The sequence below is a fragment of the Semicossyphus pulcher genome, unplaced genomic scaffold (genome assembly GCF_022749685.1).
Source record: "Semicossyphus pulcher isolate SPU_LCO1_2020_fin unplaced genomic scaffold, fSemPul1.0.p SCAF_14, whole genome shotgun sequence".
NCBI classification, from domain to species: Eukaryota; Metazoa; Chordata; class Actinopteri; order Labriformes; family Labridae; genus Semicossyphus; species Semicossyphus pulcher.
In genome coordinates, this window is record NW_027211648.1 from 18,825,803 (window position 1) to 18,836,441 (window position 10,639).

The following is a 10,639-nucleotide window of genomic DNA, read 5'->3' on the forward strand; positions in this document are numbered from 1 at the left end:
TCTCCCACCAGAGCCCCCTCCTGTAATGCTGTTACAAAAGAGACAAGAGGTAACAATTAGCTGCGATCGCTGAGCACATGACTGTTCAGGCTAATTCCAGCATGGTCTTACAGCGACAGTGCGGACAGTAGAGTACAGTAGGGGGCTAAATGTGGAGCAGCTGTCACCATTACATAAAAGTGTCTTAGCCACGGGATCCCAGACTGTAACCTGGAGGTGTGAGGGCAACACATGGATCAGAGTGAATCACACGCCGGCAAATGCACAGTTACTGTAACATTAGTGTTTGTGTATCAAGCGGCTTTCTTTTGTTTTCTTCAGAAGAGGTTATTCAGGTTTTTCGGACATCATGCAAATCTCATTTTGGGATTCTGCCCGAGGTTCATGACATGATATTTAAGCTTTTTATTAGTTAAGGTAATTAAAGATCAAACTGATGTACTTGGCACGCAAAAAGATGTGTCAGCAATTTAATTAGTGTCCCTCTCACTGTTTAATTAAATGATACTTAGGCTGGGAAAAAAATGTGTTAATACTGAGCATATGTTGCCAACAGTAGATTTTTGGTGTGATAATCCCGTCTTAAAACTCATTGTCAAAGTCACTAGAGTTTAATCCTGCGTGAGTGTAACTGGAGTTCAGTAGTTAATTCACACTCCCCTGAATTAACCCTCAAACATGTTTCCTGTTTGTGTGCTTAAACGTCTCTGTCACCTGAACGCCTCATCCAGTCCATATGCCCCCCCTTATCTACTGTTACACTAACACAGAGCTTTGAGTTGATCCATGCTGATCCCCTCTTCCCTCTCTCTACCTCCAGCTGTCCTGAAGCGAGACAATGATGACAGGACCCCGGCCACCACGCTGTTCCAGGAGAACGTGTTCATCGAGGGCAGCAGGCCCAAGTACCTGGAGAACCTCCACACCGAGGCGCTGGAGGGGTTAAAAATGATGCAGCAGGAAGGTACGAAACACTGTAGGGATACAAGACTGTAGTCTTACGTCTGTGCACTAAATTAGAGTTGTCTGATGCCAACATGTTGATAACTGTCTGTAATATTACTCAAGAGGGTGTGCACCAGATTATATGCACACCACAAAGAATTTTAAATGCAACCATGAATCTGCATGGTTAAATGTTACTCTCTTTGCAGAAACCAATAATGGAGTGGAGTATCGGGACAATGAAAGCACTATTGTAAGTGACACATCACACCCAGCAGTGTGTTTTTTCTCCTTACACTAACTGCAAAGCACAATTTTAAATGAAAATGTGTTTATCTCCTTTTTTCCAGTCATCAATGTCGGTCCACACAGACGGGGAAGGTGGAGGGTTTATGACAGACAGCACCATTGCTGACTCAGCTTCTGTCGTCTCTGTAAAATCATCTGTGTCCACTCGATCATCCCGCTCTGGACTCACCAGGCAAGGTAACCTAACCCACCATGTTTATACTATTCATGTACCATTTTGTTCCTTTAACTACACACGTTAAAGCAAACACACATAAATCGAGAAATTAAATATTAACAGGTGAGATGTTCAAATTGGATTCAGTTTGGAATTAATGTTTCAAGGATCAATGGATCATATGGTTTCCTTATGCCTCTGTCTGCACAGAATCAACATTCAGGCCTTTGAACTCTGGGAAAAAGTCCAAGACGAGGAGAAGACAGAGGAAGACGGTTGCGGGTATCCCGAGGCATGTTCAGAAAGAACTGGGTAAGCAGCTCGTCATTCCAACATATCACTTATTTATTAGTCATTAAACTGAATGAAATATTAAATTCTGTTTTGTTACTGTGTTTTTTATACAAAATGAATGCTCTTAAACATCGAATTATGAACTTACATGTCCTCCTGTCTTCTCTCAGGCCTGGACAGAGTGGGTTGGACTTTGAATCAGAGGGTAGATGAGGAGCATCTTTATAACGGTGACACTGACGAAAGCCCGACCACTGACAGGCCACACCCGGCAGCAGAGTCACAAACTGGGACCAGTAACGTTATCCATCCCCTCAACAAAGACCACCTGGAGCAGCTTGCTGCTTCCCACGCTGCTCACAGGGAAGACCTGGCTCTGCTGCACCAGCTGGACCCCAATGAGGAGCACTCCTTGGTCGTCCCCTGGATGACCACTGCCAGCGGCCTCCAGCCGGAGCTGCCCAGCCCTGTCATGTCCATGTCCCCCCAGGCCCCCTACATGTCGAAAATCATCCCTAACGCTGTGTTACCCCCCTCCATCGACGTGGTGGAAATCAGTCGGGGGCGGAGCCGCAACAGCGTCCGCACCGTCAGCAAGAGCAGCCTGGTGCTGTCCAGCCCCGTCCCCTCACGTGCTTCTTCTAGAGCCTCCACTAGGACCACTTCCTCCAAATCCTCCACCATCACCTCCGCCTCCCGCCAAAACCCCCCAAATATATCTGACAGTTCTTGTTGGAGCAACTCTGAGTCCTCAGAGACCTTAGTGTCAGACTCCTCCACCATCTCCAGCAGCAGCACCCCCCGACCGAGCAGGTTACAGGATGGAAATGCCTCTGCTAAAGAGGACATAGTCAGTGTCCACTCGTCCATCAGCAAGGCTTCAAAAGGCACTTCCAATGGCAAGCTCATTAGTAAAGGAGAAAAGGGGAATAAAGAGGGGCAGTTTGCGCGGAGCCTCTCTGTCATGAAGCCAAAGAGGGCTCCTCCTCCTCCAAACCGCTCGTATTCCCTTCACAATAAGATGAAGCGAAGGTCACGTGATCTGGCTGAGATAAGGGTTATTCCAATAGAGGAAAATGAAAAAAACAAATCTGGATCTTCTCCTATGCCCTCCAAAATCATAGACAGCCCTGGATACAATGCTGACACCAGCTCTATGGACGGTTCTGTGTCATTCAGTCCAACCAGATTCCAGCTGAAGGCCGAGGAAGCTGCAAAGGTTGATGAAACGGACTCCAAAGTTGCTTCACAAGAGGAGAAGAAACAGAGCAAAATCGTCTCCCCTTCCAGTGGCTACTCTAGCCAAGAGGGCACATCTGCACATTTCTTAAAACAGAGCCACAGCTCCTCTCCAAGGCACAAGAGAGGCCTCTTAGCAAAACTTCAACGGCTTTTCCCTGGCTCCAACCCTGCTGCTTCATCTCCACCCCCTCCTGATAACACAAAACCTGCAGAGGTTCTCAAACCTGACACCTCAGTTGGTACAGCAAGTCCTTCTGTAAGGGCTTTGAGAGAACTCTTCAACATCCCTCCACATCCCAAAGTCCACGCACCTCCACCGCCGCCTCCAGAGGTGTGGGTTCACAGCAAGCGTAGCATTGAGTTACTGCTGGGACCTCCGGTGCCCGATAACATTAGCGCCATCATAAAGAAGAATCCAAAGGACAGGAGACAACACAGGCCGTCTCCTTCTGCATCCGCAGAGAGCTCCGTGAAGGTGGAAAGAAAACACAAGACTGTAACAGCGGAGGCCATTAATGGATCCTCACGTGTGCTGGAGACACAGAAAGTTCAAGAAAGTGTGATTTTGAATGCAGAGATTCACAAAGAGGACAATGAGAGACTGGCTGGGCAGAATGTAGATTTGAAAGTGTCAGAAAAAGATGAGAAAGTACCACTCAGTGACATCTTAAGTGGGATGTTAGTGAAGGCTGTAGTGCAACGTGAAGAAAGACTCGCAGGAAGAGAAGAACAAGCTAAAAGGACCTCCGCCCAAGCCACAGAGATGAAGAATAAAACAGATAAGTTACCGACCATTTTATTAGCACGCATTCCTCCATCTCCTTCTCCTCTGCCGACGCACCACCCTCCCCAAGCCCCCTACAAAAAGACCACAGAGGTTGCATCCCCTGAGTCGTCCTGGCCTCCACCTCCTCCACCTATTGGAGTGGTCATAACTGATGAGATGGATTTCCCTCTTCCACCTCCGCCCATGTTTGGTGGGGGGTTAGTCATACCTGTTCAGGTGCCACCAGAGAGTTCCACTCCTAGTGGAGACTCAACAACTACACCCTTAAATATCCCACCTCCACCATCATATACAGCTCCCCCTCCACCAGTTGGAGCAGTGACCCCTGGTTCAATTAAGAAGCTCTCTCCGCTGCCACCAATCGAAGAGGCTCCAACTTCACCACCACCTGAAGAAGTTTTTCATCCTCTGCCAATACTTATAGAGGTTTCTCCTTCACCACCCAAAGAGGTTTCTCCTCCAGCCCCACCTAAAGAAGTTTCTCCTCCACCACCTAAACAGGTTTCTCCTCCTTCACCACAACCTAAAAAGGTTTCTCCACCACCACCACCACCTATAGAAGTTTCTCCTCCGCAACCACCTAAAGAGGTTTCTCCTCCACCACCACTACCTATAGTAGTTTCTCCTCCTCCACCACCACCACCTATAGTAGTTTCTCCTCCTCCACCACCGCCACCTATAGAAGTTTCTCCTCCGCAACAACCTAAAGAGTTTTCTCCTCCGCCACCACTACCTATAGTAGTTTCTCCTCCTCCACCACCACCACCTGAAGAAGTTTCTCCTCCAGCACCACCTAAAGAAGTTTCTCCTCTACCAACTAAAGACGTCTCTCCTGAACCTCCCAAAGAGGTTTCTCCATCACCACCATCTGTAGAGGTTTCTTCTCTCCCACCTAAAGAGGTTTCTCCACCACCCGAGGAGTCCTCTCCTCCAGCCCCCCCTCCACCTGTTAAAGATGTCTCCATCACCCTTGTAACAGTGGTATCTCCTTCACCAGTTAAAGAGGCATCCCCTCTGTCCAGTGAAGAGGTTTCTCCTGCATCTTCCGAAGAAACTGCGCCTCAGTCTACAGAAGAGGCTCCACCTGTTAGCAAGCTGACTCCACCGCAAAGTATTCCACCTCCACCACCCCTGTCGTCACAACCCCAGCTGTCAGAGCAGGAGGTTGATGCACCACAGGAGAACATCCCATCTGTATCTAACACAGCTTCCTCTGACAGTATTCTTGCCCCTCCTCAGAGTATTCCACCTCCACCACCCGTACAGCTCCAAGCACAGGATGTACCTCTTAACACTGATAGTCCCGCACCACAGGAGACCTGCCCTGCACCTCCACCTGAAGCCTCTATCACCCCAGCTCCTGAAAAGGCTCAAGAACCTGCTCCCGCTCCTTCAAACATTCCTGCGCCTCCACCTCTACCTGTGCTGGATCAGGCCAGCATCGAGCCCAAGCCAATTCCTGCAAGCACAGAAAACCAAACCCCGGAGCCCACCCCTGCTCCTGCTGTACAGGAAGAACCCACTCCCATGGTCACCCCCTCCCTCCTGCAGATGGTGAAGCTGCGATCCCTCAACAGCAGCCCTGAGCCCCCTAAAGCCCCAGAGCAACCAGAGGCGGAGGTCACCTTGAGGAATAAGGTCCCAACCTCCTCTGCTGGTGGTGAAGCTCCTCAGAAGCCCATCAGAAAGTCTCTGATCATGACCTCACCCACATCTCCTACATCCACCTCTCCACCTACCGTAGTTACAACACAACCAAGTCTGCCCAAGTCCCAGTCCCTTATAGTTCCACCTCCATCTTCATCCACAGCCCTCTCCCCTACCAAAAAGTCTCCACCTGCCATGACTGCCTCCCCTTCCATGAACCTGCAGGAGGCCATCCGCTTGAGGACTGCAGCCAGGTCAAAGGAAAACCCTGTATCTCGCCTCAGCTTGCACTCACCAACATCACCGAAATCACCAATAGACCTCCATAAGTCCCCCTCCAGCACTGCTAGCTTCATCTTCTCAAAGAGCAACAAGAGGGTGGTGATTGAGACCAAACCAGCAACAGAGAAGAAGATCCTGGAGGTATCATCCGTAACAAAGGTGGAGAATGATGCAGAGTCTGGGAAGAAGGGAGTCAAGGTGCCCCCACCTGTTGCAAAGAAACCCAAAACAAAAGGAAATGAGGTTGAGAATGAAGGGATGGAGCAGACTGCAGGACAGGAAGCACAGGAAGAGAGTATCAAGGGTAAGAGAAATGATCTGTTCAGTTCTGTTCTGTGATGCTCTACGTCAGCACCTCACTTCTTTGAGCCAAGTGCTAACGTCAGCATGCTAATTTCCACACAAAAACAAAGCTAACACGCTGATGTTTTGCCTGAGATCATGTCATAATTTCAGCTGTGGGGACGCCAGTTTAGCTCAGCAGTTAGATCACACGTCCCATGTACATGAGGCTCAGTCCTCAATGTGTCGGACCAGCATGGCTGTCCCTCGAGCCTTCTCACATTCAATCGGTTTTAAAATATTTGTGCACCTCTTCTGCACTCCACTGAACTAATTGTGCTTTAATTTTCTATCCTCAGATGCTGCGGAGAAAACCAATGGAACAGCAGGTACTGTTGAAGGAGGAGGGACGCCATCGGCATGATCGTAAAGACTGAAGGAGGGACTGGGAAGGACTCACTGATAACACTGCTGCATGTTGGTGTGTGAGAGACAAGGAACTGGATTTGGATTAATGAGATGCTTATTTGAAATATTGCATTTGGAAAAGTTCTGGATTTTAAAGAAAATCCTTTGATTTTGGTGTAAATGGTGTGGGTCTTAATTTTCTCAAGTACTCATTTAGTATTTTACTGAGAGTAAATACTGCGTATTTTCTTTTACCAGAGGGTCTTCGGAGCTTTAAGGTTGCAAGAGATGGGACTATACCGCCCTCTAGTGTCAGACAATTACACTTCTGTCCTGCTGAATCAGAGCTTTTAGTCAATGGGACTTTTGGGCACTCATCTGTAAATATGGCATGATGTACATTTAACATAACCAGAAATGATGGATCTGTATTTTTTCCAAAAGAGCTTCCACACCAATTATATTTGTTAAAAAAATATTAATTATCTTAAGTTATTTTTCCTGTTTTCATGTTCAGAGGAGGGTCTCTACTGACAGAATGTCACATTAAACCCTGATATCATTTAAAGCAAATGTTTGTATAGCTCTTAATCATATCCAAATATATTCTTCCCCAAAAACCCCACTTGTAATTTTGTATGATTGAAATGTATGTGCATGACAATGTCACAGAAATGATGAGCAGACATGTAAAGTAATGCTAGAATCATTATTCGGGTGCACATTTTCTGCTGCTTTTAGTTACTGATAATGGAGGCGATGCCTTTCCTCACAGAGACAGCTCAGACAGTGGGATAATTCTTTTTTTAACTATAATATATTTGAAACTGGTTTCAGAGACTAAATGTTCTAAATGATTATTCATAATGGAAAGAATAAAGATTTATTGACGGATCAAATTGTCTGACTTTTTCTACTAAAATTGATCAGTTCAGCATTTTCTTATTTCTCTTCTCCTTGAGCCTCAAGTCTGTAATCATAACAGTAATCATTAACATGGCTTAATTGGTTATGACAGCCACTTAGATTCTTAGCATGATTGAGAAATAAAAGAAATCACCTTTTGCATTTTAATGTTTTTATTGAAATGAGTCCATTTGTTGTGGAGGGTTACAGTCTTTAAGCAGAGCAGCCTGCTGATCAATTCATTAAACTAATGCTACCTCCATGAGAAATACCAGGTCTGCTCCCTATCATCTATTAGACCATCATCATTCTTCCACTCCACCTCAGAGGCCTTCATCCGGCCCTCCTCTTCCTCTCTACCTGTGTGCTTCCTGTTTCCCTCCTCTCTCTCAGAGACCGGTGGCTGCTGCAACTCTTGCTCCAGGCTGACTTCTGATGGTAACGTTTGCTCCACCTCCATCCAAGGATGCAACACTTCAGCTTCCTTCTCATGCAGATGGATCGTCTGCTGTACGTCAGAGATCTCATCTTCTCTTCCTTCAAATCCCTCCTTATTTTCACTCTCAGAAAAATCCACTTGTACTAAATACCCAGACCCTTCATCCTCAAACAGGTTTGAATTGTTCACTTCAGACTCTCTCTTCTCCTCCACTAAGATCCTCGCCCTTAAACCTAAGTCATCTAAATCAGACTCTGCTGTCTCTCCCATTATAATCCCGCCTTCTTCTTCAAGCTGCTCCTCCTCCTCCTCCTCTTCTTCTTCTTCATTCTCAAACTCTACTACATCCACACCTTCCCACAGATCCTCATGACTGTGCAGCTCACTGTTGTAATGACTGATAATGGCCTCGCCCTCTCTGCTCCTGCTGACTGAAGAGGTTCTGACTGTTAGAGAGTCATCTTCTGATGTGTACGGCTGATCTGAGACCAGCAATGACCCACTGCTGGCAGAGCCTAGGGAAAAAAAAGTACAGATACATCAATTTTTAACTCCAGAAAATGTATTATCAGATTCATTTATGTGTGTTTGATTTACCGATATGACAATTTTCAAATGAAAACCCACAACCATTACCTTCCATCATGGCTCTCCGGGGTTTAGAGGTCACACATTGTGAATCACAGCATTCACATATGGAGTCGTCACCAGCCAAGGCCTTCCACCTTTCATTTAAAAAACACAAATATGCCCAATCATTGGAAAACAGCAAGAAAAAAAAGGCACAAAAGGTTCTGGTATTAGAATTCATGTCTCACCTGTTCCCGCTGTAGGTGCACGACTTGTGAGCAGGACTCGGATCTTCAGATGTGACTAATAATCTGCAGTGAATACTGACCTAAAAACAGAAACAACGTTAAGATCACAGTCTTTAGTAACTCTCTGTGTAAATCCAGAGTTACACTTCATGCTCACCTCTGTGTCAGGGTCAGAAGTGAACTGGAAAGCCTTCATGGAAAATCGAAGGGTCTTGTCTGTCTGGGAGATGAACTGAGACGCTCCGGGGTCTCTCTTGCTGTCCACCATACAGCTATGGATGACACAAAAGGACACTGATCTGAGTTACTGCAAATCTGGACACCAAGGGTAAAGGCACGAGGGTGTTTTCAGAGGGTGACCTAGGGTGACATGGCCCATAATCCAGACGAGGTTGTGTTGCAACAGGCTGGTAGTAGCTTTTGTGACATTTTAATGTAGCACACACTTTTGTTGTTACTTTTATCTGTGACTTTGGAGATACATATTTTTAAATGTCCTTAACAGAACAAAATATTTTATGCTTGATTCTTTGTTATTTTAATAAATTGAAAACTGTACACAGGAATATAGTTAAAGCAGACATGATTAGTTGAGCCAGAAATGTCAAATTATGGCTATTCAGATTTGTGTGCACACACATAGTAATCGTATTACTTCGGCCACCCCAGTCAAAAAAAATCTGGGCATGCCCCCGAAACCAGAGAGATTTTCAGAGCTTTACTGTCAATAAAACTCACCCAAAATTGTCAATGATGGTGTATTTGAGGGATGATTTAGAGCCACCAGATGGTGTAGCATAGCAGCTACTGATGTACAGTTTCCCTTCAGTTTGGATTTGAGGAGCAGAGACCTGGAAATTAACTGTCTTTCCAAGCTGGTACACCTGCGACCTGGCTGGTCCAGTCCATGAATCTAAGAGTTAATTATAAGAAATAGTATCAAAGTAAGCCAGTTGAAACATACAAAACCATACATGTCCTGCGTCTCGTATTCACTACAATCCACAGGTCTTTGAACGTACCATCCACCAGCTCCATCTGGAAGTGATTTGGACTTCCTTTCAGCCTTTTACGCACCACAGCAGTTTCCCACGTGGGCCGCACAGTCAGCTGGTACACATGGTGGTTCCTGGACAGGGTTTGGATGTTGTAAATATCGGCTTTCACAAACATGACGGTGAACACAGCTAAGACACACATCTAACCTTTGATAACGACACTCAATGTTGACATCGATCCTGTGCGCTCTGCTTGGGAAAAGTTTTGGCGATGGCTCATAATGGAGGACGAATTTGTAGACCAGATAGCCGGGGGGCAACTGTCAGACAAGTCAGACACAGTGATTTCAAGATTATGCAGGGAGAGTCTGGAAACAAATGCACGCGTGCTAATCTTACCTGACGCACAGCATCACACGCTGTCAGAGGGTACGTGAAGAGCAGGTCACCGTACGGTCTGAGAACCCCGTTGCTTCTGCAGGTGCTGCCCAGTTTCAGCTCCCCTGCTTCTGCGCCCAGACCGTAGAAAGCCGGTTTGACCCGCACGACAAAGTCAGACGTGGAGCAGGTCACAGAAACGTCTGGAAGGTAAGCAAAGTCGGACCGGATCTTTACCTTGGGCTCCCCTGGGCGCGTGGATCGCGGTGTTACCGCTGATGGAGGCGGGTAGGGCCTTTGGGAGCTGAGTTGAGACAATGGAGTCGCGCTGGCAGGTGACTTCTGGGAGGATTTTCTGCCGCCTGATGTTGACAGTTTGGTTGGATTGGATTTTGGCGTGCCCAGTTTGAAGACCTTTTTCCCTCTTGTAAATGGAGAATGTGATGTGTCCGCTGCACAGCTGAGGAGGCCAAGTGATAAAACACTCCACAAAATATATAGACACCACTTTGTTTTCATCGCAGCAGACTGCTGTCCTTCTACCTTTCCCTTTTCAATCTGCGCGTAAAAGCAGCGCTCAGGCACGGCTGCAGGTAATTAGTGGTGAGGATTAAAGGGCAGCCTGGTGTCAGACAGGTGAGGTTAAAGGGAAGCAGTGGCAGGTTTACTTGACTGCAATAATTTTCCTGATTTAAAACACTTTTTTTATATGATCACTCCAGCAAGTGTGAATAGGCAGACAGATAA

General features: G+C 46.5%; 2 protein-coding genes across 2 annotated transcripts in view; one reads left to right on the forward strand and one right to left on the reverse strand.

Annotated features, from left to right (window-relative positions):
- Positions 1 to 7,241, forward strand: part of LOC138590804 (NHS-like protein 3) — a 28,344-nt gene extending 21,103 nt beyond the window's left edge. Inside the window, exons 3-8 of the mRNA XM_069661183.1 lie at positions 821 to 964; positions 1,155 to 1,198; positions 1,296 to 1,431; positions 1,622 to 1,723; positions 1,876 to 5,967; positions 6,305 to 7,241. Coding sequence (XP_069517284.1) covers positions 821 to 964; positions 1,155 to 1,198; positions 1,296 to 1,431; positions 1,622 to 1,723; positions 1,876 to 5,967; positions 6,305 to 6,369 — 4,583 coding nt within the window. The 3' untranslated portion in view covers positions 6,370 to 7,241. The remainder of the gene's footprint in view (positions 1 to 820; positions 965 to 1,154; positions 1,199 to 1,295; positions 1,432 to 1,621; positions 1,724 to 1,875; positions 5,968 to 6,304) is intronic.
- Positions 7,242 to 7,512: 271 nt separating this feature from the next.
- Positions 7,513 to 10,411, reverse strand: LOC138591233 (uncharacterized). Its single transcript, XM_069661761.1, has 8 exons — positions 9,914 to 10,411; positions 9,722 to 9,834; positions 9,539 to 9,645; positions 9,255 to 9,429; positions 8,674 to 8,788; positions 8,517 to 8,596; positions 8,335 to 8,423; positions 7,513 to 8,213 (listed from the first exon to the last, which is right to left on the reverse strand). Exons 1-8 carry the CDS (start codon positions 10,409 to 10,411, stop codon positions 7,513 to 7,515), a joined length of 1,878 nt encoding a protein of 625 aa, XP_069517862.1.
- Positions 10,412 to 10,639: the final 228 nt, after the last annotated feature.